The sequence below is a fragment of the Xyrauchen texanus genome, chromosome 38, assembly GCF_025860055.1.
Source record: "Xyrauchen texanus isolate HMW12.3.18 chromosome 38, RBS_HiC_50CHRs, whole genome shotgun sequence".
Classification (NCBI taxonomy): Eukaryota; Metazoa; Chordata; class Actinopteri; order Cypriniformes; family Catostomidae; genus Xyrauchen; species Xyrauchen texanus.
The window spans coordinates 28,994,897-29,022,633 of record NC_068313.1 but is presented as its reverse complement, the minus strand read 5'-3'; the positions used below and the strand labels follow the sequence as shown (position 1 = coordinate 29,022,633).

Genomic DNA, 27,737 nt, shown 5'->3' with positions numbered 1-27,737 from the left:
TCTAGTGTTGTAGTCGAATGTAGTGAGCATGTATTTATAATCACATTCCCACTGTGCACCCTGAGCCGGTCGGCTGCACACTTTTAATGAGATGCTGTCATTGATTCATCGCTGTCTTTTGCTCGTATGTGGCGTGAATGGCGCGAATTAAACAAACGGTCTCTCGCCGGATTGAATGCCTCAGCGACTACAATCTTGAGAGAGGAAAAGGTAGGTTTGATACATGGGATGTTTATGTCGCTGGAGCTTGTGTTGCACATAAACACGGGGTAAAACTTTCAGTTGACCCAAATGATTGGATTTGCATACATTTCTTTTGAAGTTTACGCGAAGATGATAAGCACCGCGTGTTCAACAGTGTGTGAAATGCACGTTTATTTGAATGAGGTTTACCTCTCTGAACATGCTTTTCTCATGTCTTTTTAAAGTTTAAAGACGTCATGCTGGTTCATCAGGCATCAGCCTGCTCTTGTTTCATGTTTCATAGTGCAATACATAAAGGCATGAATAAACGCCACCATGTGCTGAGTAATGATAATGTGTATTATTTTCACTTCTGCATACTGCATGTTCATTTAGTAGTCAGAGTAGGTACACCTAAAATCAAGCACAATAGTCTGGGATTATATTTTCAGATGTATTTCAAAATGTCTTTGTACTGTAAACATAAATATAGAGATTATTTGTATTTTTATTATTACAACATGGCTTGTATTTTAAGTTTTAATTGTGCTTTAAAATCACTATCAAACGCCATGGCATTACCATGTTTTTATTTGGACATTATACCATAGCAATGCCATGTTTTATGATATGAATATGGCAATAAAGACCATCTGATATCATCAATGTTATGTGGTAATATCATAGCACTTTTTTGTTAGAGATTCAAACAAAAATGTCAATGTAAATTCAGAAATGGTGAATAGATGGCATTTATTTGCATACTGTGATTAATATCTGCGTCCACATGGTCATATTATCATACAATTGGGTATTTTTACTATATCATAAGAAGATGCAATACCTATATCTATCCCAAAGCCTTATAAGAGTAATGTTCAATGTTAAAGGGATAGTTCACCCAAAAATGAAAATTCTCTCATTTACTCACTGAGTAAATGCCATCTCAGCTGTGTATGACTTTATTTCTCCTGCATAACATAACTATAAACATTTTCACTTTCACATTCCTCTTTATTTTTTTTGGCGATTCACATTGTTTCAAGCATATCGCCACCTACTGGCCTAAGGTGGAATTTGTAGTAAAAAAAAGAACTTAAATATTGATCATATTGCTTATGAAGTCATGAATTTAACCACTGGAGTCATTAATTACTTTTATGCTGTCTTTGTGCTTTTTGGAGCATAACATTTCTGGCCACCATTCACTTGCATTGTATGGACCTACAGAGCTGAGATATTCTTAATAAAATGTTCATTTGTGTGCTGCAGAAGAAAGAAATGCATAAACTACTGGGCTGGCATAAGGGTAAATTATTCCAGAACTTTCATTTTTGGATGAACTGTTCCTTTAAAGTTATAGTTCTCCTTTAGCCTACTTAACCTCATGTTAAGCCGTATTACATTCATTCTTAAGTAGAACACAATAGGAGATATTAGCCAGGATGTTAGCCTCAGTCACCAATCACTTTCATTGCATCTGTTATTCATGTGATGAAAGTGAATGGTAACCGAGGTTATTTAAATATACTGCATCAGTTAAGGGGATCATGCATCGCTAAGAGCAAAAATCCATCAACTGCAAAGTGTAAAAATAAACAATGAAACTCCATATCATTTATTCTGTGTTTCCATCAGTATTGGGCCAGACCCTCTGTCGCTTTGTAAGAGAATAGTTGTCTGGGGTGTAGCTTGCTTCTAATTTTAGCTGCCACTGTTCAGTATTCTCCCAACATCGCGCTTGCAGCTGCTTATATAATGCCTGTCGAGTTGAGCATTTTAATGAATTGAAGGGACAATCGGATGCAATTAAGCCTCATCAGGGCTGTTTGTGGCATGGTGATGAGGCTGTAAAATTCATCTCCCATCTATCTGTCAGCGGGTGTGATCTTAAAATAGTCTCTGTAATGAGGGAGTTCTAACTAAACAGCACTGCAACCCAATTGCAGGGTCCTGAGGGAGATGACATAAGTGTTTGTGGCACGGTGCCATTTAGAAAACAAGGGTCAGATAAAGTCATGGAAATGATTTGCCATTTTTGACAAACCAATGTCTTTAAGTGACACCAGTTGACATCTTTCAGAATGAGGTGACATTTAATGCTGCTGTCAAGTGTTTTTAATACAGCACATCATGGACAACCTGTACCTATAATACACCCAAAGCCAGACAGCTGCTGCAATCCTAAAATGACTGGCCAGAGAGTGAGTCGTTTTGTGACATAATGGATTCAAAATAGATATTTTGCTATGTGAATGCAGGCCTTGCACTTATTTATTATTATTTGATTCCAAGAAGGCTCTTATAAAATCTCTTGTAATCAAAAAGGTGCCACAAGAGTCTCTGATTTCATGTGGACACACACCCGCCAATCATTATGTATGTGTATTATTGAATAAAAATAGCTAAAGCACTAAAAGTAAAAGAAGAGAAAGCACAATAAACCAGTGCACAGTTTCTCTATTATGCACAAACATGTTGATATCAGACCCACTGAAGGATTTCGTGAAGTTCTTATATATGTATATGCATTCTCTTTTTAAAATTAAGTCTGCATGTAACCTGCATAGTTTGTAGTGTTTTAATTGGTCGGGACTCCTCTGCCATGGCACTGCAAGCCCAATGTCTGAATGTGTTTGAAGTGGGCAAATTTCAAAACAGTTTGTACCAGGTTATTGCTGTCTTTAGCATTGTCCCATTTCAAACGGATTGCCCAAATCACATCTTTTACGGCAACAAAATGTATTCACAAACTTGTGCAGTTTATTTGTGACAACTTATCAACAAACATGAAAAAAGTGGCTCGTGCCTATTTTTACGCTTATTGCAGAAGAAAACAAATCAAGAAAAACGGAAAATAAGACAGCGGGTATGAGATGTCGACATAATATTTTTCCGCATAAACCATGTCGATACATCAAATGTCACGAAAAAATGCTTTGGATACACTTTTTGTCAATAAAATTGGCATTAATGCAAAAATGTAGTGTCACATGACAGAGTTTGCCCCAATCGTTAGCCTGTGTTAATCATGACAACAGTATTGAAATCCAATTTATTGTACGTGATTATGAATTGATCTTTACAGCATATAGAGCAGATCTGCAAACATGACACTTCCAGGAGTGCCAACACAAATTTCTGGTGCATGTTGAACAAATGAATGGCTATACGTTTATTTATTAAATTTGCTTTTCCACACTATTCAAAATAATAGACGGCAGTCACGGAATTAGCCCACAGTACAAAAAACATATCATTTTTGTGCATAAAGATGTTTTAAATTAAGATTACTAGGAGAAAAGCATCATTGCTTTTTTTGGGGGGGGGGAACACTAAACAATAATTTAATAGAATTGGGCTGTTAGACTACTTTTGAAAAAGTGCCAGCAAAATCCCCTGTATTAAATAAATTACCAAACGAAAAAAGCATTAAATGAAGTTTAGACCTATATATGCCTTTTCTTTTCTCATTCTTAAATTAGCTTTACCCTGTTCTGTAGACGAAAACAGTCGGCTGTATGACATTCTCAGAATGTTCTATGCTTTTTTCAAGACTATAAACTATCAGAACAATTTTTCCAATGCTGAGTTCACTTTCAGAAAACAAGCTTTTGAATATTTTGAAAAGTTTAAATATTTGAAATCTAACACCCTTTACCTCCCAGGGCTGGACTGGGAAGAGAAATCGGCTCAGGATTTTACATAGCAGCTGGCCCAAAAGTTGTTGGAAGTGCGTCTGCCGACCGGGAAAATGCTTGGTATGCCATATTACCAGTCCAGCCCTGCTTTGATTGCATTTACTGCTTCCTCAGAAAATATTAATTTGCATTTTGAAGCTAAAATATATTTTAGATGATAATCAAGTTCAGTTGGTCGTTAAAAGTTGCTGGAGAAATATGCGGGACATAATGCAGTTGTGATGGCGATGCTTCTGATTAGAAGATTGTTCAGAATATTGAATACCAGGAATGTATCATATGTAAAGCCTGATATTACACCACATAATTTTGTTTTTAAATAGCTGTGCACACCGCATATACGCATCGATTGATGGTCCTTATACTGAGACAGAAAGTTTCTGCCACTACTTGGTGCAGGTTGCCAGCTTGAACAGGGCCATGATGATCCACTCTGTGGTCGGAACTGGTGCCAACCTGTGATATGCGCAACATCAGGACCAATATTACAGTCCTATCAGAAGGGAAACTGTTCCCTTTTGATTGCAATTCCTCTTCTGATTGCTTTTATTTGTGAAATTAAAATGATAGTAAACTGGCTAATTTTAATGCATTACCTCAATACTGTCCCCATTTGACCAAAACTTCAGAGGAAAAAAATTAGGGACATCTGGGAGGCAAATTAGCGATAAACACACATTTCTGAATGGAAACGGCTTCAGGGCAGATTTTTTTGCGCTAAACCAAAACTTATGCGACAAAGTGTTTTTTTTTTTTTTTTTTTTAGATGTCGATGTCATCACACGCACCCTTTTTATAGATAAAAGGCCATTTGAATGAAAATAGGCAGAATGTTGCGATTTTTAATTTTTCGCATTTTCACTTTGTTGATCACAAAATAGCACGAAAGGTGGATGGAAACTAGGCTACTGGCTGTGGCTCATTGTTGGTCTCGCTCATCAGGACACTGTGGACACCCGACAAGACATCTAGAAATCTAGCTGGTTTGAAATCTGTCGTAGCGTCTGCGACTAGTCTCGGCATGTCGCAGGAGTGCGCACAATACACAACCATTCATCGTGAGATCTGAGACCTCTCGTCGCAGACCAGTCACTGACTCAATCATCAAAGGAGATGAGCTTGAGTCGTTTAATGTACACTAGGCAAGGTGCTGTGAGTGGTTGTCAGGGCGTTGCAAGTTGGTTGGGCTCAAGTCAAATGGTATTACATAAATTAATATTCTGTGTTCAATAGCAGCCAAGCTTAGTCAATAGCATTTGTGGCATAATGTTAATGTTAACTCCAAATATTTTTGACTTGTCCCTCCTCTTCTTTAAAAAAGATAAAGGTGTAACGAGGAGGGCGGCGGTGACTATGCACGCCCGATCCCCAATGGGGCTAATCAGCCCAGGAGAGGGATAAGTGCAGCGGAATGTGGCAGTTTGGGAGAGAGAGCCGCATGCAGCTGCCATGTGTGCGTTTATGTTTTTGTGTCTTTTTGTTTAAGTTCCTATTAAAATAGTACTTTGTTCATCCGGTTCCTGCCTCCTCCTTTCCAATTTCAACATTGTTACAAGTTGTACTTGTAATAAAAATAAATTAATGCAAGTGCTTTTTTTAAAATTATCAGCTTACATTTCTGCTTTTAAATGATCCAAAAATGGTTCCCATTCACTTTTATTGTAAGTGCCTCATTGAAACATGCACATCTATTCATTTCCTAATTTTGGCCTGCTTTCCACACTCGCCTTCTGTCACAGTTTTAAGTCACACACCAACAATCAACCTATATGCTGCTATGTTGTTATGGCTCATCTGTGTAGGGAGTTTCTCTTCAGGGGAGCATGTGACACAACCAAAGAGCCTTTTCATTTTTACTTAATGCATTCACTAAACTACATCATACAATCACTGATGGATTATGGAATAACAAGATAATCATGCTCTCAAGCAAATATTCCAGAAGGTCGATTGCTTTTGCACAATGGCTTAGTTACACAATCAAAAACCACTAGGTTTAGATTTGGTATTTCATTTGTTTATTCAATGTGAAAATAGACTGAAACCTTCATTGTGTTGAAATGAGTGTTGTCACGGTACCAACATTTCAGTAGTCGGTACAAATACCAGTGAAATTTCACTGTTCTCGATGCTAATATTATAATGTGCTATTGAACACCCCATTTTAGTTATTTGTAATGATTTCAAAATTATTTTAATAAAGTTTTTAATAATTTATTTTCCAGAACTTTCCTGAAAATTTTTTAAAAGTTTAATTTCATCATCAAAATGGTGTAATCAATACATTCTTAAACCTTTAAAAAAGTGAAAATATAACTTTTCAACATGTCATTGCATTTTGCAACGGCTGTCTTGCTTGTGATATTTTGATGTATTATAATTACAGTGAATATTACATTTTACTATACAGTTGTTTTATATTTTTAAGCAATTTCTTCAATTTAAGGCATAGATTTTAAATACATTTTTAAGGCCCCCTGGAAAGACATTAGAGATGGAGATGACTTCATGCTAGGGGCTAGGGGCCACCGCAAAAGTTCTATCACCTTGAGTTTTAAGACCGACAGACACCTCTGATCAACAGAGCGGAGAGACCTTGAAGGTTGATCCAAACTTATTAAATCAGAGATGTACTCTGGTGCTGAAGAGCCTTAAATTATGAAGTGTGTTTTTTGCCTGATGCTTCGCTTTTCCAGATAAACAGTTCATGTGACAGTCCAGTGTGATCATTGAACACTTTTGTCACGTCTGACAAATGAAATGTAGGACACCACTTTCAAATGTTATGTTTAAAATTGTATTACTGTGAAGCACTTTGGTCAACAAGATTAAAGTGCAAATTACGTGATTTTAATTATATAAATATATATTTTACATGTGCTGCATGGTTCACAGTAGATTAGTGCTCTGCTCTGTCATCTCATACAACGTGAATGATTCTCAATGTCTGTGGAGATTCTGAATGTCTGTGGAGATTCTAGAGGATGAGCGGTCGGATTTAAAATATGCAGATCATCCACAGCAAGATTGCAGCCTTTAACGGTTTAATAAATCACACTAGGACATGCCATGATTTTAATTTGATTAATTGTCCATGTAATTGTACAAGGAGTAATGGAGCACGCGTTAAAAATAAGCCTGTGAACATTTTAAAGTAGTCGTATGTCAGTCATACTGTGCGCTGGTACTGGATTGAGTTGGTGCTCTGTACTACCGGTACTGCAGAAAAACTGGTATTGTTACATCTTTTTTTATTTTGTACCGACTTGGTACCAAAGTCATTGTCTGCAGACAAGGCTTGGCCCTGTGAGTGGCCTACATGAAGGTCGCATTGATCTGGCAAGACTGTGAGATTATTGACAACATGGTCATATGAAATGCAGGAGAGTAGATTAACATCAAATGTGGATTTGCTTCAAAATGTTCTCGCATTGATCTGCGACTTCAGTTCTCAACTTGCAACAACTCAAGCCACTGAAAGGCAGTTAGTTTTACAGCTGAACACATCTCTGTTTGCCAGTGTGATTTATCATGCCATGTTTTATGGATAACTGCTTGAAATTCAAATTTTTTTTTCCACGTTTATCAGATGTCATCAATCATGCACTTCAAAATAAACTAGATTAGCATTATCTGGAGAATATACACCAGTACTTGCTAAGCAACAAAAGAATGGTTTTAGGCAAGCTTAGGTTTTTGCTTTGCTGCGTAAGGGGCTTTTCAGGCCAAATGCATTTTTTCTAGCACATTACCATAGAAAACAACAATAAAAAACCGGCCCAAATGGATTTAAAAATGTGTTCTGTGTGAACGGCCCCTTATACTGAGAGCCGCTTTGTTGTCATAGTGCTCTGCAGCACATGTCTTGTTTTCGGTCAGATAAACTCAAGAATCGACACATATTACAGATTTTTTTTTTTTACAGGAATTTTTTGGTTTAATGTAACCTTTAAAAAAAACAACTAAACGTTGTGTGTGTGTGTGTGTGTGTGTGTGTGTGTGTGTATAATATATACGTGTGTGTGTGTGTAAACAAAAAAATTCCCTTTCTCAGGACACTGTATTTTAAAGAATTTTTTAAAATCCAAATAACTTTTACAGATCTTTATTGTAAAGGGTTTAAACAATTTTTTCCATGCTTGTTCAGTGAACCATAAATAATTAATGAACATGCACTGGTGGAAAGGTCATTAAGACACTTACAGCTTACAGATGGTAGATGGCAATTAAGGTCACAGTTATAAAAACTTAGGACACTAAAGAGACCTTTTCTACTGACTCTGAAAAACACCAAAAGAAAGATGCCCAGGATCCCTGCTCATCTGCGGGAACATTCCTTAGGCATGCTGCATGGAGGAATGTAGACTGCAGATGTGGCCAGGGCAATAAATTGCAATGTCTGAGTTACACCAGGAATGCACAATCCCTCCATCAGTGCTCAGATTGTCCAAAATAGGCTTGAGAGAGGCTGGACTGAGGGCTTATAGGCCTGTTGTAAGTAGGGATGGGCACGAGTACTCGAGGACTTGTGTGCTCGGACGGGGCAGCAATGATCGATCATGAAAACGATGATCAATAGTGATCACACATGATGTGACTTTTCACTTAATTCGAAATCCAGTGACTATTACCTGACAACTAAACACAAATGTGTCAAAGAGGAAGTTTATTTTTATTTTTGAGATTGATTACGTTGTGACTTTGAAGGTTACATTGATTATCAGAGACTTCTCATGACAAACAAACTGATACGACGCTCCAATGTTATCGTTACAATAATCAGATCAAAGAGACTGTAATTAACCGTGCTTTGAACGCCTATCTCTGCAAAACGTTGGCTAAACATGCTTTATCATTTAATGTGAGAACTTTGACTCGTTAATGGATATTATTTATTATCACTGACTAAACCTCCCTGTATCTCGACGAAATGAATGAAGATTTCCGCTCCAGTTTCCAAGTTAGATATCCAATATAAAGTGTCATTCCGTTGCACTTTCCTCAGTTGAAAGGTGGAAATTCAGACTCTCAGTTGAATGAAATACTTCATGAATCACAACAACAACAATACAGAGCATTGCTCTCACAAGAGCAAACATTTGGACACACATACACACCAGACGTGTGTGGCAGTGTACAGCAGGCAAGTGTTTCAAACAGCTAGACAGAGCTCAGTTAAATGGAACACAATGCAGCATCTTCAACTCCTGTTATTTGAAAATAGGCGGAACAGTCAATAAAATAACTGGTGCACACTTACTAAGATTACTACGGTAACCTGAAGGAAGAACAGACAGACGTGCATTGTGCACATTCTTTTAGAGTTGGGCAGCGGATCTTCACATAATGACAAAATACGATGCATTATATCTTGATTATGAAATCTTTTGTACATTTTTGTAACATACTATTTTATAACAGCCTATAATAATAAATAGACGATACACTGGAACAACAAGATGCAATGCAGCAGACATAGAACTTTGTCAGACATGTTATTATATATACAGTTATGAACATGTAATTGCTCCTGGAGTACTTGAGAACTCGAGTAGACAAAATGACCAAAATGCCCATCCCTACTTGTAAGGCAGGTCCTTACCAGAAATCACCGGCAACAATGTTGCCTATGGGCACAAACCCACCTTTGCTGGACCAGACAGGACTGGCAAAAAGTGTTCTTCACTGACGAGTAGTGGTTTTGTCTCACCAGGGGTGATGGTCAAGTTTATCATCGAAGGAATGAGCGTTACACCAAGGACTGTACTCTGGAGCGGGATCGATTTGGCGGTGGAGGGTCCGCGGTCTGGGGCGGTGTATCATAGCATCATCGGACTGAGCTTGATGTTATTGCAGGCAATCTCAATGCTGTGCGTTACAGGGAAGACATCCTCCACCCTCATGTGGTACCCTTCCTGCAGGCTCATCCTGACATGAGCCTCCAGCATGACAATGCCACCAGCCATACTGCTCTTTCTGTTCATGATTTCCTGCAAGACAGGAATGTCAGTGTTCTGCCATAGCCAGCGAAGATCCCGGATCTCAATCCCATTGAGCACGTCTGGGACCTGTTGAATCGGAGGGTGAGGGCAAGGGCCATTCCCCCCAGAAATGTCTGGGAACTTGCAAGTGCCTTGGTGGAAGAGTGGGGTAACATCTCACAGCAAGAACTGGCAAATCTGGTGCAGTCCATGAGGAGGAGATGCACTGCAGTACTTAATGCAGCTGGTGGCCACACCAGATACTGACTGTTACTTTTGATTTTGGTGTGGTTTGGGCTGAATTAATTGAAAAAGTTTAAGTTCAGAACAAATTCTAACCTCTGTTTTTAGGATTATCATTGCAGTTCTGCTATGCAAGCACTAATAAAAAAGGAAAACCTGAAAAGCTGATGCATTTAGTTTGAAGAGTACCAGTTATGACAACCAATGCGTTGAAAAACAGATCAGAGGTGGCAGCACAGTTTGAAAAGCAATGTCCACAGTCTGCATTTCAATGAAGCGGAGCAACCATCCATCTGTGTTCACATGGAGTCTGTCTGTCTTTCTGTCTGTTTGTCAGTTATTTCCATATTACATTTTTTTTTATTGCAAATGTGTCGCAGTTGGTAAAGACGAGATAGTGAGAGGAAGAGGTTGTATATACAGTGTATATGTATATGTGTTTGTGTGTGTATGGAGGAGGGGAGATGATATACAGCTCAGAGTTGATTGTGAAGCATGTAGCTGTTGTGCTAGATGTCTGAATAACTGATGTGTTTTGCTGTGAGGAGGCGTACAGCTCTGTTTGTGCTAGTGGCAGAAGAGTAACTATTTACAAAATTATTTTACATGGATTGGTGAGAACAAAAGACTTCAATCAGAAACACAGTGGTTTCAACAGAATGTCACAACCTTGTACTGAATGTCTTAATCAGAAACCCTATTTTGGCATTTAGCTATCTACATTATCAGTAGGCCTATCTTTCCATCTTATCGGTATTTAGCCCCGTTCACAACACCAGGGACTTTACGCATGATGTCACTAGTCCCTGTACTGTGAAGTCGCAAGTGGGCATTCCTAATGCTGTCACTTCTCTTGCATGTATTGTTCCAGGTCACAAAGTGTCTGTATTGTTGGTGAAAATAGGCATTTCTACCACTAGTTTCCCTAACTTGTTTGAGCTTCATAACTGAACATTTTGACAACTAATCCGTTTTCTTGCCCCTAAAAACTAACTTTCTGCTGGGGAAAGTGTTTGTATGCATTGCAGCAGCGCATAGTGCATAATGTCATCAACGAGGTGATCAGTCACACTTCCTTGGAATGCCGTCAATTTCTGACATGTTTTTCCATGCATTATTTTTTTTATTATTCTCTGCATGTTGGCAGAGACAAATCATATAGAAAAGTTACATTTCTTACTGTAACAAAAACTTCTCCATCTTGCAACTGTGTCTAGAAACAGCCAATCAATGTGGTACTTTGGATTCATTTTTTGAGGATGTGGAAGCAAAGCTTAAAGAGCAAAGCAGCTCAATCTTTAGGTCTCATTCTATGTCTCGCCACCTCCCCTCCCTATCTCTCTCTCTCTCTCTCTCTCTCTCTCTCTCTCTCTCTATCTCTCCCTCTGGCTAAGTGGTGAAGATGCTCTGTGGGGTTTAATAGAGAGCAGCATGGACGAGGCTGCCAGCCAGCTGGAGAGAGACCATGTTCACAGCGTGTACGAGAGGATCGCACCCTACTTCAATGACAGCCGTTACAAGGCTTGGCCCAAGGTCAAGCAGTTCCTTTTGGAGCAGGAGCCCGGCAGCATTGTGGCTGACGTAGGTAAGGCTCTGTCTTCAAGCTTTTCTGTATTTTTTTAATGCTGATATGTGTTATTTGTCGATATTACAACTCTTTCTCATATCCCAGCTTAATATGCAGAGACAACTACAAGTAAACCATTATCATATCTGGGGCAGGACTATCTGTTTGTACTATGAATAAAGTCGTCATTGGTGAAAGGTGCCATGCTTTGTTCCTGGGAGGGTACTCGGCCACACAGGCTCCATATGGTTAGGATTAGGGTGGGGGCGGGGTTATGACCTCTGCTGCCTCCCAGGAACAAACTATGGCACCTTTTACAACGGGCGAATGGAGTGCAATGGTCAGGTTCTGGAAGTAAAAAGCCCATTCAATTTTTCAATTGGGGAACTGATTATTGACAATAAGTTTTAAACCTGTAAAAACGGACATCGAGGTTGTTAATCAATGGTATATGCTTCTACTGAATCTACAAGTCTGCATTATTTTGGCTTAATTTTTAAAAGATGGTGTTTAATAGTGGAGAACTGCAATACCCATGAATCCTGAAGGGAAAGATCCACCAATAAGAGAATGCAAACCGCTGCAAAAGAACTATGCAGCGATCACCCACTTGACACACTCTGAATGAATGACGCTATCAAGTCGGTCTCCCTACACTCTCAAACTACTGGTATATTTCTATATATCTGAATACTTTGCAATATACTTCAAATATATTGTTTATATACTTATAATCAATTACTTGAAATCAATAGTTAAAAAATATCCATCATTTTTTATTTGATTACGTAATTTTCAAAGCTTTATGGGATTATATTCCATCCATGGGAAAAATAATTCCGGAACCAAGACAGTTGGAAAAAGTGTGCATGCACAGTTGCGTTCTATTGAAGACTTGGAAAAAACTGTGATTATTTTTTGCATTTCCATTTGGTAATGGCAGTGGTGCAAAAATTACATTCAGCAGCTTTAAACAAGTGCTTTGGTTTTTCATACTCTTGAACTATAAAAAGTTTACCTTTAGTTCAATCTGTTGAAGTACTGTAATTTATCTTTTGTTTATAAATGACAGCAGGGTTTCATCTCAAGAATTGCTCTCTTACTGCTGAAAAGAAATCCATTCAGTCCCATCTTTTATCTATTGCCTTGAAAAACCTGATTACGATTAATGTCCTGTTATCACATGCAGCCTTTGTTGACGGCATGTGGTGCACCAACGCCTGAAAGAAACTGCAATTTTTCATATTAAAGTTTAATATGAATGAATATGTACCAAGATATTAAAGCAAAAGGCAGAAACAGAGTCCAGATATTCATATATTCTATAGAGTAAAAACATTATTTAATTGCATTACTATTTTTACATTTTGCAGGTTGTGGCAATGGCAAATATCTGCACATCAATGAGAATATCTTCAAGCTGGGCTGTGATGTGTGTCGCCCGCTGGTGGACTCTGCGTGGAGTCAGGGTCACGAGGTGCAACTTTGTGATGGCCTACGTTTACCCTATAGAGATGGCTGTTTTGACGCAGTACTCTCCATTGCAGGTAATGCATCGATGTAAACATCACAATATGTTCACTAGTAGGTATGGGAATCATACGAAATTCCACTTAAGAAGTTCAGTTCCTAAATGGTTCCATTTAAAAATTATTTTATTTAGTTAATTTTATATTTAGCACTTTATTAAGTCTTTACAAGCCTTTTAGATTATTTAGTTTTTTATTTAGTCATCGTTTACTCACTCCTGTGTTGTTATAACCCCATATGACTGTCTTTCTTTTTCTTAGCACAAAGGGAGAAATTGTGAACAAATGTTGTGCTCAGTGATGTCATACAATGGCAGTTTATGGTGACTACCTCTTTAAGATCAAAACACACTCAAAATTCAGCACACACGTTTTATACGTTTCAAAATAAGAGTGGAAGTCAGAAACTCTTTTTTTTGTTGCATAAAATAAAATACAGAAATATTGATGACTTTGACTTTTTTTTGTACCTTAATACGGCAACATATCATGGGAGATAAGACTCATAACATACAAAATATATAAAATATATCAAAGTCTTTTGGATATCTGTTACTTAATTCCAAATTATTTTATAAGTGACATGAAATTATTTTTTGCTAATAATTTTCCACTCTTGCCTATTTTATGGTACATATTTCAGTGTTCTTGGTTAATTTTCAAGTGAACATAAAAGTAATTACTTGTGGTTTAGAGAGTCAAGAACCATTCTGACTGGATTCTGTGGGTGAGTCATTGGACTAATTCAAACTGACAACTCATGAGTTTGAGACTTATTTGTGAGGCTTTTTGTCCAATTAATTTCAAGAACTGTCTAAAACAAGTAATTTACTCACGAATCGGACTATGGTCGACACTGGTCATGTTGTTGCATTTGCCATTGTGAGAACAACCAGTCTCATATTTAATTCGTACTTCAATTTCACAAGTCATCTAAAAGTAATTCTTCTGCCGTATTGCTTTAGATTCAGTAGTGGAAATTCAGTTTTTTTTTTTTTTTTCCCCTAACTGCCTGTTTTCTGTATCTGGTCTCGAGACCAGTGTCAAACTTACTGAAATTTCAGTCTCAACTTGTGCTATTGTTGTGCCCTTGTCATAACAACTCAAAGTAGTTAAATGGATAGTTCACCCAAAAATTAAAACTCCCTCATCATTTACTCATCCTCATGCCATCCCAGAAGACTTTTTCTTCTGCAGAACGCAAATGAAGATGCTGAGGAAAGACAGTCGTACCCATCTGGGATGGCATCAAGGCAAGTGAATGAGAGAATTTTCATTTTTGGGTGAACCATTCTTTTAAATATTGATCTGTTTCTCATCCACTCCTATCATATCACCTCTGAAAATATGGAGTTAACCACTGGAGTATGGATTACTTTTATGCTGATTTATGTGATTTTTCTTCAAAATGTTGGCACCCATTCACTTGCATTGTATGGACCAAAAGAGCTGAGAACTTCTAAAAACCTTCAGTTGTGTTCAGCAGATGAAAGAAAGCTGACATACACTTCTGGGATGGCATAAGGGTGAGTAAATTATGAGAGAATTTTCATTTTTGGGTGAACTATTTCTTTAATGATATTAACATAATAAACCATAGTCTAGAACTTCACGTCATCTACACATTCAGTTGAGGCACTGTCAATAAAATTAATCAAGTCATCAGGACTTTCAGTTGAAGTTCAGTACTATACAGCCACATTTGTTTTGACAATACCATAAACATCACATTTCCCACTAAGAATATGTAATACGCTTATGCAAGGGAAAACACTGAGACCGGAAATTGAAAACAGTCAAATCGACTGGAAAACTTCCACGTGCAGGAAAAAGATGGATAAAAACTGTTTATTTATTTTATTATTAATAATAAACGGAAACGGTTCTGAACAAGAACAGCTTCTCGATTTCCAATTCACTACTTTTAACAATTCTATTAAATTGCTTCATTCAGAATTGTTATTAATTTAATGAATTGTCTCTGTTTAAAAAAACAATTTGAAAAGTAATTTTATTTTTTACTTTTGAGCATATCTTGTATTTAATTTTGTCCAGAATGCATTGGAACAGTAAAAGGCCATGCTGCTTTAAAGGGCATATGTAGTGTGGGTTTCTACATTTATAGCTTAACAGACTGTGACATGAAGTCATTAACATAATGGTCTATGTGGATTTATATTCATAGGCGCACATTGTATCTGATACATTTAGAAAACATCCTAGTAATTCCATGACAGACCATTGAATTTCAATCTGCTGGTAGTGCTGTCATTAACCTGAAAGTGAGCTGTTATATAGGTTTATTTAAACTTTTATGAGGTGGAGGAAACAAGAGATGTTACTGGGTTACAAGAGATTAGCAGTTCTTGGAAGTGGCCTTGGAGTATTTGTTGTCAGGCTATACAGCTGGGTTACCTGGCAACCTCTTGTGAATCCCCAGAGAAAACAATTCATATGGTCATTGATGATATCAGAGTTCCATAATGGTTTAAACACTTACATCTGAGTAAGCTCTGCTTTCTGCTTTGATTTTGGTTTCACATGGTTCAAAGATTTTGTTTTGTGTTCTTGAAGGAAGACTATAATTCACCCAAAATTGAAAATTCTGTCATCATTTACTCATGTCATTAGAAATTTGGATATTTATGATTATTTTATATCACCAGCAGAATCATCATGATTATATTGTGAATATTCAATGTATTCCAAGCTTAAAGGAAAACAATAGCTCACATACTCTTCAAAATATATTTTTGGGAGTAAGAAAATCATATTGGTTTTGAAAGACATGGTGAGAACTATATAATTTTCATTTCTGGGTAAACTATCCATTTTAACTGCCTAGACTGTATACCAATGACCTGAAATCTTTCAATCTTTCAATTGCTTAGTCATCCACCACATGTCCACCAAAGAAAGGCGTATCCGAGCAATAAAGGAGATGGCGCGCACCCTGCGCGTGGGAGGGCAAATCATGATTTATGTTTGGGCCATGGAGCAGAAGAGGCGCAAGTTTGAGAAGCAGGACGTCTTTATTCCCTGGAACCCCAATCCCCCTTTATCTCCTGCCATGAGAGGAACTGGGCGAACCAGACAGCGAGGCAATGGAAACCAAAGCGTCTGCGATGACATCGCCTCCAGTGACAAGCACAGGAAGGTAAAAAGCACATCCTCCATGGTGGACGAGGGCGAACTTACCAGCCCCTGCCAGCAGAAGCAACAGAGGCTTTGGTTTTTCTCCAGGTCTTTGGATTCTGTGCTGGACTTTGGCAGCTTGAGCGTGTCCCGCTCCTCTTCCAGCACTTTACAAACCCCTGTGGATGAGGCGGCAGAGAGCAAAAGCCGGCGAACCAGTAGCAGGGGTCTCATCAGACAGGTTTCTAACCTCTTTTCATCTTCCTCCAAAACCAGTCTAGAAGAGGATGTCTTCATCTCCGATTCCCATGAGCAAGTCCATAAAATTGACAATAGCAGTGCTAGTAATGGGAATGAGAGTGTGGATCTTGTTAATGACTGTTCCTCAGTACCACTGCCTGATTTGGTGTCCTACCAACCGGAGCAGTCTAATAACGAAAGATATGGGGATGTAGAGAATACATCAAGAAGTCAAGAGCCTTTGCAGAGGCAGGAAAGCACAGCATCTCTTCATAAAACCGGGGGGATGAAAGAATGGAACAGCGAGCAGTTGAAGGACACTTGTCTGAGGTACTACCACGTATTCAGGGAAGGAGAACTGATGCAGTTGATTGAAAACCATGTGGAAGAGCTCCATGTTCTGCACACCTACTTGGATCACGCCAACTGGTGTGTAGTGGCCGAGAAGATCCAAGTCTGGAAGGTTTAAATCAAATTTTATGTCCATTTTAATTTACTACATTGGTTTTGAACATTGGTCTTTAAACGTTTTAGTTTGAGATTTTAAGTACGGTATTTGGATCAGATTTAACGAGTTCAGTATAAATGGCAATAACAAGCGAGGTATTGATTCTCTGACTAGACGACCAGTGTTGGTCCAAATAGACCCAACAGTCTTATTTATCCATTTTAAAGGTACTAGTCATGCTAAATTTAGTTTTAAAATGTGTTGATTGATGCTAAACATTCTCTGTGATGTCTTAAATTTTGTTTGGATTTACAAATAATCTTAACTTGCACTGAGTTTATTGGTGTATTACTGTTAACTGTATAAAGCAATTCCTGCCTGAAACAGAAACATAGCACATCATTATTCTGAACCAAACAATGTGAGCACATAACTAGTTTTTTATTGAACGCTCTCTTCAGGTGTTTATCTGTGTAGTTGTTGTGTTGTGTAGATAGTGTTACCATAAAATCTATAAACTGTTGTGATGTGTGTTGCAGAAGCTTTTTAAAAATTGTTTTAACTGCTTGTGTAATTATTTGCGCACAAATTCCCATCTTGAAAACTTGAATAATTTAAGCAGTCTAGTGCTGGTATTGTTGCAGATTGTGTATGCTTGTATTGGTGTAACTTGATCATGTCAATATCACAAGAAGGGTCTTTAATTTTCCTTTAAACTTGAACAATTTTTTTTTATCGGTGTGTGTGTGTGTGTGTGTGTGTGTGTATTTTGACTGTTAAATAAAACACAATATTTTGTTTTTATTCAGCCCACTGTCTCAAATTCATGTCTTTGTAATGCTATTATATACTATTTTTATAAATTGCATACAATACCATACATATTAAATTGTATTAATAAAATCTACTGTATACAGTACTATTAGCTTAGATTTAAATGTAAACATATTGAGAAAAAATATAATATTGATATGGACTAGTAATTGATTATACTTTGCAAAGCAACACTTGTGTACATAACTAAAATAATTTCACACAAATATTAAGGTTTATTAATAACTTATTTTGAATTGAAACAATGTATTGTTAGAGACAAACAAATATAATATTTGGTAAATGGTCTGCACCTCTATAGCACCTTTTTTAACATTAGAGGTTACAATAGCGCTTTACACTGTGTCCCATTCACTGAGCTTTGTTGTGTGGGCCCAGAATCAAACAGCCAACCCTGTAATTATTGGACTACCACCTGAGCCACAGCCGCCCCTATAATATTTATATGGACTAGTACAGTTGAAATCAAGAGGTTTATATACACTTAGGTTGAAGTCATTAAAACAAAAAAAATGTAACCACTCCACAGATTTAATATTAACAAAATCTAGTTGTGGCAAGTCATTTAGGACATCTACTTTGTGCGTGACACGAGTAATTTTTCCAACAATTGTTTACAGACAGATTGTTTCACTTTTAATTGACTAGATCACAATTCCAGTGGGTCAGAAGTTTACATACACTAAGTTAACTGTGCCTTTAGGTAGCTTGGATAATTCCAGAAAATGAGGTCAAGCCTTTAGACAATTAGCTTCTGATTGGAGGTGCACTGAATTGGAGGTATACCTGTGGATGTATTTTAAGGCCCACCTTCAAATTCAGTGCCTCTTTGCTTGACATCATGGGAAAGGTGGTGGTGTAGTGGTCTAAAGCACTAAACTGTTAAGCAGAAGGTTGTCGGTTTGATCCCCACAGCCACCACCATTGTGTCCTTGAGCAAGGCACTTAACTCCAGGTTGCTCCAGGGGGATTGTCCCTGTAATAAGGGCTCTGTAAGTTGCTTTGGATAAAAGTGTCTGCCAAATGCATAAATGTAAATATAAAATCAAAAGAAATCAGCGAAGACCTCAGAAAAAAAACTATTGTGGACCTCCACAATTCTGGTTCATCCTTGGGAGCAATTTCCAAACACCTTAAGGTACCATATTCATCTGTACAAACAACAGTATGCAAGTATAAACACCATGAGACCATAGAGCTAGCACACCGCTCAATGAGGAGACGCAATAGGTCTCCTAGACATAAACATAATTTGGTGCGAAAAGTGCAAATAAATCCCAGAACAACAGCAAAGGACCTAGTGAAGATGCTGGAGGAAACATGTAGACAAGTATATATATCCACAGTAAAACAAGTCCTATATCGAATTAACCTGAAACTCTGCTAAGCAAGGAAGAAGCCACTGCTCCAAAACCACCATAAAAAAAAGCCAGACTACAGTTTGCAAGTTCACATAGGGACAAAGATCTTACTTTCTGGATAAATGGCCTCTGGTCTAATGAAACAAATATTGAACTGTTTGGCCATAATGATCATATTATATTATGGTAGGAGAAAAAAGGGTGAGGCTTGCAAGCTGAAGAACACCATCCCAACCGTTAAGAATGGGGGTGGCAGGATCATGTTGTGGGGGTGCTTTGCTGCAGGAGGGACTGGTGCACTTCACAAAATAGATGGCATCACAAGGAACTAAAATTATTTAGATATATTGAAGCAACATCTCAGGACATTAGCAAGGAAGTTAAAGCCTGGTTGCAAATGGGTCTTCCAAATAGACATTGACCCCAAGTATACCTCTAAAGTCGTGGCAAAATGTCTTAAGGACAACAAAGTCAAGGTATTGGGGTGGCCATCATGAAGCCCTGACCTCAATCCGATAAAAAATTTGTGGGCAGAACTGAAAAAGCTTGTGCAAGCAAGGAGGCATACAAACCTGACTCAGTTACACCAGTTCTCTCTGGAGGAATGGGCCAAAATTACAGCAACTTATTGTGAGAATCTTGTGGAACCCAAAATGTTTGACTCAAGTTAACCAATTTAAAGACAATGCTACCAAATACTAACAAAGTGAATGTAAACTTCTGACCCACTGGGAATGTGATGAAAGAAATAAAAGCTGAAATAAATTATTCTCTAGCATCATAAATATTGAATTTTATTAACAAAATCTATTGCATACAGTAACATTAGCTTAGTATAGATTAGTATATATATACATATATACACACACACACACACACACACACAGAATAATGTACAGATTTTGCAGTTTTGGAAGGAAATTGGTACTTTAATTCACTAAAATGGCATTCAACCGACCACAAAGTGTAGTCAGGACATTACTGATGTAAAAAACAGCACCATCACTATTTGAAAAGTCATTTTTGATCAAATCTAGACAGTCCCCATTTAATTGTTCATGTTATCAATGTCCTGACTGTGCATTATAATCAATTGAATGCCACTTTTGTTAATAAAAAGTACCAATTTATTTCCATAAGATCAAAATCTGTATGTTATTCCAAACATTTGGCCGTCAGTGTAATACATATTTTTTGAGACAAATTTTTTTACTATTGATATTGACTAGTAATTGTTTACAATTTGCAAACCCCAAAAATGTATAAATCAAGAAAAAAACATAAAAAAGGACTAATATAATTATGACATGAATAAATATAAAATTGTATTAATAACGTATTGCATATCATAGCAAAAGTCATTACTGTATTTGCAGAAATATGATTAATGTTCCATCTCTGCATTCAACGGTCTTAGTTTGTTTGTTTGGTACCTGCTGTCCATTTCCATATTGGTGTTACAGTCCATGTTCTCTCCAAACCTAAGAGAACAAATCTAGATCATTAGGAGCACAAAACCCTCTTACTTTTCAATTACATGTAGGCATTAAATGGGTGAAAATACAAACCCATAAGGGTATTTTTTTGGACAAACTGCTTAATATAACACACAAAATGGAATAGAATGTGTTGTTTTAACCATTTTCTTTATCACTTAACTCCTCACCTTAGATGCAGCCCTGTGAATTATTGAGTGTCTGCGAGCCAATCGATCAATATTTCTGGAATAGCCTCCTCCAATAACAGTGGCGACAGGAATGCCCCTTTTAATGACTGTCTGAAGTACATAAAGGTCCCTCTGGTAAAGTCCTATGTTGGGTAAAAAACAAAGACCTATGAGGGTCAATTTCATAAAACAATGCACTGAATTTTAGAAAGACAAATCATATGGTTCACCTTCGTCTGTGAGGTTAAGTCTTCCAAGTTCGTCATCCCAGTGTGGATCCACTCCAGAATCATACAGCACCAGATCAGAGTGAAATGTCTCCAGTACCCAAGGAAGATGTTCCTGGACTGCACAGGACATTACATAGCCAATGAGTCTTGAGTGAATGGTCCTCACGAGGAAAATATCTTTATAAACATACTCTAAATAACGTCTTTAATGAAAATGCTAAATGTATGTGTGTGCGGGCTAATATTTAGGGATAGGATTAGGAAATAGAACATTTCAGTAGCTCAGTACAATAACAACAGAAGTCAATGAAAAGTCCTCACCATAATAGAAAAACAAATGTGAATATGTGAGTGAGTTAAAATAATTCTACCTTTGGAAAGATACTCTTTGTCTTCAGTGCCATCTTCCACACTTACATCGAGGTCACTCTGCTGCTTTCGCACAGGAAAGTTTTTCCCACAGTGCACTGAGAAGGTAAAAACATCTGGATCCTCCTTAAAAATGAAGGCTGTGCCATCACCCTATAGTGGAAGTAAAGGAAAACATTATATACTGTATAATTTTGAAAAACAACAGCATTTCTGTCCGGGAAAAAAAAAAAAGGACAACAATTATGTGAATTTCAATCTGTGAAAAAATATAGTAGTCCTTTCATTAGTCCATTCATTCACTGTTAAAGTACACCACTAATTTAGTGGTCGACTGATATGGGTTTTTCAATGGCTGATGCCAATACAGATATCTAAAGTGTAGGGTGGCTGATATTCTGCAAATATATAGATTTAAACATGTAATGAGAGCAAATGAGATGCATACAAATTTGCTTTGAACTTAAACGAACACTTATTTTACAACAAACAGAAAATGTGTTTTATCCACTGACAAAGCTTTTGGTAAATGTTGGAATTGTTACAAAATAGGGCTGAGAAACTAAATTACCCTTTTTTCACCAAAATACAATCAAATTTAGAATAATATTCTAATTATATTAAAATTTTAAAGACATTATTTTAGGGAGGGAAAAAAATCTACAAGACATCAGGGGCCTCATTAATAAAGACATTTGTAAAATGATCTTAAATGTGAATGTACGACAATTTCCAAAACGTTCCAACAAACGATTTACAAATGTTCCTTAATGTATCCCACTTTATAAATCGCAATTCATCTTAAAAACATGAGCACGTGAACAAGCACATGGACTCTACCTACAGAACACCCACAAATTTGTTCATTCATTCATATGGAATGTCTCAAAATGTATTATGGAAATGTGCAGATAGGACTAAATAAATATTCTGTTACAGTGGATATCCAAAATAAACATTTGCAAATACATAATCTAAATAAGACCACATTCTGACTAATATCAAATATTCTTGTTCACGTAAATGTGCTCATAAATGAAGTCAGTCACTGACCCGTATTTGAATCACTAAACATCAAAAACTCAATTCAGCACACACTGGCACAAACAGCATTAGTTTGCATGCTTTAATCTGACGTACACATAAGAACATTTTTCTTTACAAATCTCAACGTTTGCATCACTTTTGACGTAGGATCAAATCCATGGAATAATCCATTTAGTAACAAATATGATCGTACTAATGTTTTATAAATGAAGCCCCTGATTTTTAAATCAACATTATCTCCTATGTCTACAAGAGGGCGCATGGAATCAATATAAACTAAGCAGCCCCGTGTTGTAGCGATTTTTTTGTAGCGAGACAAATAAAATATCTGGCTTTTAACAAATGAGTATAAAATGACAGAGACAAATGATTAAGTCAGTTCATATTCTCAAGTATGAAGTAACAAAGTAAATCGAGAAAAGAAACACTTCAATAGGCTAGTGTTGCACATTAGCCTATACCAGTGCCATAGTACTACCAGATTCAAGCTTCATAAAACTGTCTGTATCACAGTGTTTTCCATTCTGAGTTCAAGAGAGCAAGGCATGGTCAAGACAGATCTGCCAAAGAGCTCCACCTCTGGTGGCCGTTCACTCTGACCAGGATCGTCTTTTTCAATGTAAGCATGCGCTAGTCTAGATGGACGTCTTTGACCACAGGGTCATGTCTCGCAGCTGGTTTTTTCAGCGTCTCGTGCAGTAACAATGAATTTTTTTTGACGCCGTGCCAATTTAAAAGGAAATTCAATCTTTTAAACACATCTCGAGAGACACATTTTCTGTTTTACTTGCAGTACAGTGCCCGTTTTCACTCAAGAATGTAAGTCATCATCAGTGCTTAGCACATATAAAATATGACATATTTGCATTTTTCTCTAAAATTGTATTCGAATCTCTCAATTTACTTTAACAGCCTAATTACACAAGTAATATACCACTTCTGATTGTATAGCGTACTGACATGCCTTGAAAGGGACTTTGTTTACACTCTGAATTTGCGGATTCTAGCCAGATCCACTCTATAGTTAACTATAAAGATAACTATATTAGCATCCACACCAACAGGCGATAACATTGTTTATTCGAAGCGTGCGCTGCAATTATGTTCACAGTCAAGACAACTGATGTAGCTGACCTGCTACTGCTGTACATTTAGCAAAGAACCCAAAAGAAAAACAGACTGATACAGCTTCGAAGGAGACAAAACAATGTTGTTGATAATAGCGCTGGATACCTGAGGTAATTATACTACCAGCTTATGTTAGCTTTTCATTATCTCATCTCTATTAATACTGAAAAAAATTAAAAATGCAGAAAAACATAGCCAGTTCTTGAGGAGTGTGTAATAATAAGTTGAAATCCGGAGCTGGAATGTGTTTTTTGAAGATGAGTGCACATTGCGGCCCGAGCCCTTTAAAGTTGGATGGATTTTGATTGGCTGTCAATGTTTTTATCATTCATCAGCTGAAATTTTTTTGGGATCTGAAAGTCGTCTCAACGATATCTTTCTATGGTGTCGTTATCATTATAGTTGTGGTTTGGACACCGCTATTCTCTTACAAAAAGAACGATGTTTAAAACTTTATGGTTATTGTTATAGTTATCGTTCTTTGTGTGAACAGGCCTTAATCCGTTTAAGTTTAAAATTTCCTTAAAAAGTATCTTCCTAAAAGATAAAACCAAAATGGGTTTAAAGAGTATAAGATTTATAGAGTGGTGATTGGCATTCCATATACCTGATGTACATCCAGATCCACAATGAGAATCTTCCTCCTGGTTGTGGACTGACCCAACAAGTGTTTGGTGGCCACAGCCAGGTCATTGAGCAGGCAGAAGCCTGAGCCGAAGCTGGGGAAAGCATGATGTGTCCCTCCAGCGGTACTACATGCCAGTCCCCTTTGAAGGGCTATCTCACCTGCCAGCACTGTGCCACCTGGACCACATCTCAGATGAGAGAAATGCGTTATACTTTTATACAAGAAAAGACCTTGGACCACAGTTAATTGTACAGTTTAGCAGCAATTATACCAAAACATTTGACTGCAGAATACCATGACTGAGCAATCAAGTATTCCAGAGAGCTGTGAAATCACAGCATCGCCATCTTCAAATTTTGACAGGAACAACAACAAGGCTGTGAGGGATAGATGTACTGTCTCTTCAATTGGCTGTTCTGCAGTTTAAAGTGTTTTTGAATCGTTCCGCGGACAAAATATTGAAAAAATATATTTTTAAGAACATTCAATTGACAAAAAACTCCAGACAACATGAGTTGTGGAAAATCAGATCTAGGAGCTTCGTACAGCTATATGCTGTGCATTCTATTGAAGAGTTGGAATGTCTCTAACATCCTCGTTTTCATTCCCATTAAAAATCAAAGATGGCGCTACTGTGAATAAGGTCAAGTTATGCATTTGTGGCATAATGTTGATTAACACAAAAATAAATTGACTCATCCCTCTTTTTTAAATATAAAAGCAAAAATTTAGGTATCAGTGAGGCACTTACAATGGAAGTGAATGGGGCCCAATTCGTACACGTTAAAATACTCACCATTTAAAAGTATAGCCACAAGATGTAAACAATATGCATGTTAACATGATTTTAGTGTGATAGATTTGTTTATGAACCTTTTCCGTATAAAGTTATTTCCAATTTTAGTACTTTGTCGCCATGGCGACATAATGCAGTAAACATAAAAACCCTAAAACGACAGTAAAATTGACAGTTTAAACAAATTTACAGCTGAAATAATACACAAGTTTCAACAGAAGAATTAATGTAAGTGCTTTTTAAAAATTATTAGCTTCACATTTCTGCTTTTAAACCCTCTAAAAATTGGCCACATTCACTTCCATTGTAAGTGCCTCACTGTAACATCAATCTCTTTTTTTTTGGTTATTTAAGAAAGTCAACATACATTTTTGTCGTAATGAACATTATGCCATAAATGCTTTCAACTAAGCTCAACTTGTATTGAACTCAGAATATTCCTTTAACAAATAAAATGTTGTAGAAAGCAATGGTGACTCGTAGGAGTCAGTTTTGAGTTTTATGACATACCCGTTTCATATCTGCAGCGTTGTACTAAACCAGCACTCCATGGAAATCCAGTTCTTCTCTGGTCTTTCTCACTGATGTTTCCACTAATAAAGTTGGTGAGGTACTCCTCAGTGTGCACGCATTCAAGAAGCTTTTTAGAGGCAATTTTGGGGGCCCACACCTATTAAACAGAAACATAAAAGTACAGTTGAAATCAGAAGTTTACATACACCTTAGCCAAATATATTTAAACTCAGTTTTTCACAATTCCTGAAATTTAATCATAGAAAACATTCCCTGTCTTAGGTCAGTTAGGATCATACTTTATTTTAAGACTGTGAAATATCAGAATAATAGTGAGAGAATGATTTATTTCAGCTTTTATTTATTTCATCACATTCCCAGTGGGTCAGTAATGTACATACACTTTGTTAGTATTTGGTAGCATTGCCTTTAAATTGGATCAAACGTTTTGGGTAGCATTCCACAAGCTTCTCACAATAAGTTGCTTGAATTATAGTTTCATCAGACCAGAGGACATTTCTCCAAAAAGTAAGATCTTTCAAAGCTTGCTGAGCAGCGTTTCAGGTTAAGTCGATATAGGACTCGTTTTACTGTGGATATAGATACTTGTCTACCTGTTTCCTCCAGCATCTTCACAAGGTCCTTTGTTGTTGTTCTTGGATTGATTTGCACTTTTCACACCAAACTACGTTTATCTCTAGGATACAGAATGTGTCTCCTTCCTGAGCGGTATGATGACTGCGTGGTCCCATGCTGTTTATACTCGAGTACTATCGTTTGTACAGATGAACGTGGTACCTTCATGCCTTTGGAAATTACTCACTAGGATGAACCAGACTTATGGTGGTCCACAATTTCTTCTCTGAGGTCTTGGCTGATTTATTTTGATTATCCCATGATGTCCGGCAAAGAGGCGCTGAGTTTGAAGGAAAGCCTTAAAATACAGCCATGCTCCTTGGACATGGAATAATCTACAGAAAGGTCTAAAATGAAACTTATTTATATCCATTGATGAATTTAAGGGCATCTTAAAGAATATGGTGAAGGAGGCATGTGACTGTTTTTCGTGAGAGACCACTGTTTAAATAGCATGTTGATGTTTATAGCTTACATTTTAATATGTTGAGTTTGTATGGCTTCTACTTTGGCCAGGTCTCTCTTGTAAAAGAGATTTTTGAACTCAATGGGACTTCCTGGTAAAATAAAGTTAGAATAATATAAAATCCACAGGAACACCTTCAAATGACTCCAATTAGCCTATCAGAAGCTAATTGCCTAAGGCTTTACATCATTTTCTGGAATTGTCCAAGCTGCTTAAAGGCACAGTTAATGTATGTACATTTCTGACCCACTTGAATTGTGATATAGTCAATTAAAAGTGAACCATTCTGTCATTAAACAACTTTTCAGTCTACAAAAATTATATAGACTTCAACTGTACATTAAATCTAATTTTGTTAAACGTTTGTGTTAATGTAATTGCCAGATTCACTGAACAAATCCAACCTGTTTATCTGTTATCACTTGATCTCCAAGGAGACACTCCAGGACTTTGGGGAACTTTCCCATAGGGAACCTGTGGTTTTCAGGAAGGTCACATATGTACTTGCCATGATGAACTATAGGAAGTGCCGTTGATTCAAGACAAGTCTGAAAGAGAAATACACTCAAATAAGTGAGAACAATTTACAGGACCTATATTATACGGAATATAACATGTCTGGACAAGTTGTGCACTCTGGGGGTTAATGTGATAATATTTAGGAAATATTACATGTTCTGCGTTGAAAAACCTTCTCCAAGTCCCATACAACGGTTGTCTTAGAAATATTTCCTCTTTTGCTAAATGTGTGTATCTGACAGCAGCTTTATACGCGGAAATTTGACAGGATAAATTAAACATTATAGCCTCTTATCATGTGCTTACTTACGAAACGCGTGCTGTTACAAAATCAGCACAAAAGTTGGACTAAATGAAAGCAGCTATTTAAACAAAACCGATCCATGACATATAGCTTTTATATTTTGTAAACGCTTTTCTTTATCTTATCGGAGACTATTGATTATCCAGCAAGCAAGGTTAAAAGCAATATTCACTGTCATATGCAGCGCTGCCTGTTTCTGTAATGTGCCGTTCA

The 27,737-nt window shown here is 37.1% G+C and overlaps 2 protein-coding genes across 4 annotated transcripts; one reads left to right on the top strand and one right to left on the bottom strand.

Annotated features, from left to right (window-relative positions):
• trmt9b (tRNA methyltransferase 9B) lies at positions 1-17,843 on the top strand. Of its 2 annotated transcripts, none has more exons than XM_052109486.1 (4): positions 1-210; positions 11,511-11,693; positions 13,049-13,222; positions 16,096-17,843. In XM_052109486.1, the coding sequence occupies exons 1-4, from the start codon at positions 138-140 to the stop codon at positions 17,046-17,048; spliced, it is 1,383 nt and encodes a 460-aa protein (XP_051965446.1). In that variant the 5' UTR covers positions 1-137; the 3' UTR covers positions 17,049-17,843. The 2 variants fall into 2 exon arrangements, with proteins under 2 accessions (XP_051965446.1, XP_051965447.1); XM_052109487.1 differs by having other exon boundaries at positions 66-210; positions 11,503-11,693.
• On the bottom strand, positions 16,904-27,737 carry hdac12 (histone deacetylase 12). Of its 2 annotated transcripts, XM_052109490.1 has the most exons (9): positions 27,374-27,737; positions 27,106-27,249; positions 25,597-25,756; positions 24,270-24,466; positions 21,490-21,640; positions 21,119-21,235; positions 20,889-21,031; positions 20,656-20,703; positions 16,904-17,035 (listed from the first exon to the last, which is right to left on the bottom strand). In XM_052109490.1, the coding sequence occupies exons 1-8, from the start codon at positions 27,500-27,502 to the stop codon at positions 20,680-20,682; spliced, it is 1,065 nt and encodes a 354-aa protein (XP_051965450.1). In that variant the 5' UTR covers positions 27,503-27,737; the 3' UTR covers positions 16,904-17,035; positions 20,656-20,679. The 2 variants fall into 2 exon arrangements, with proteins under 2 accessions (XP_051965450.1, XP_051965449.1); XM_052109489.1 differs by lacking the exon at positions 16,904-17,035 and having other exon boundaries at positions 18,161-20,703.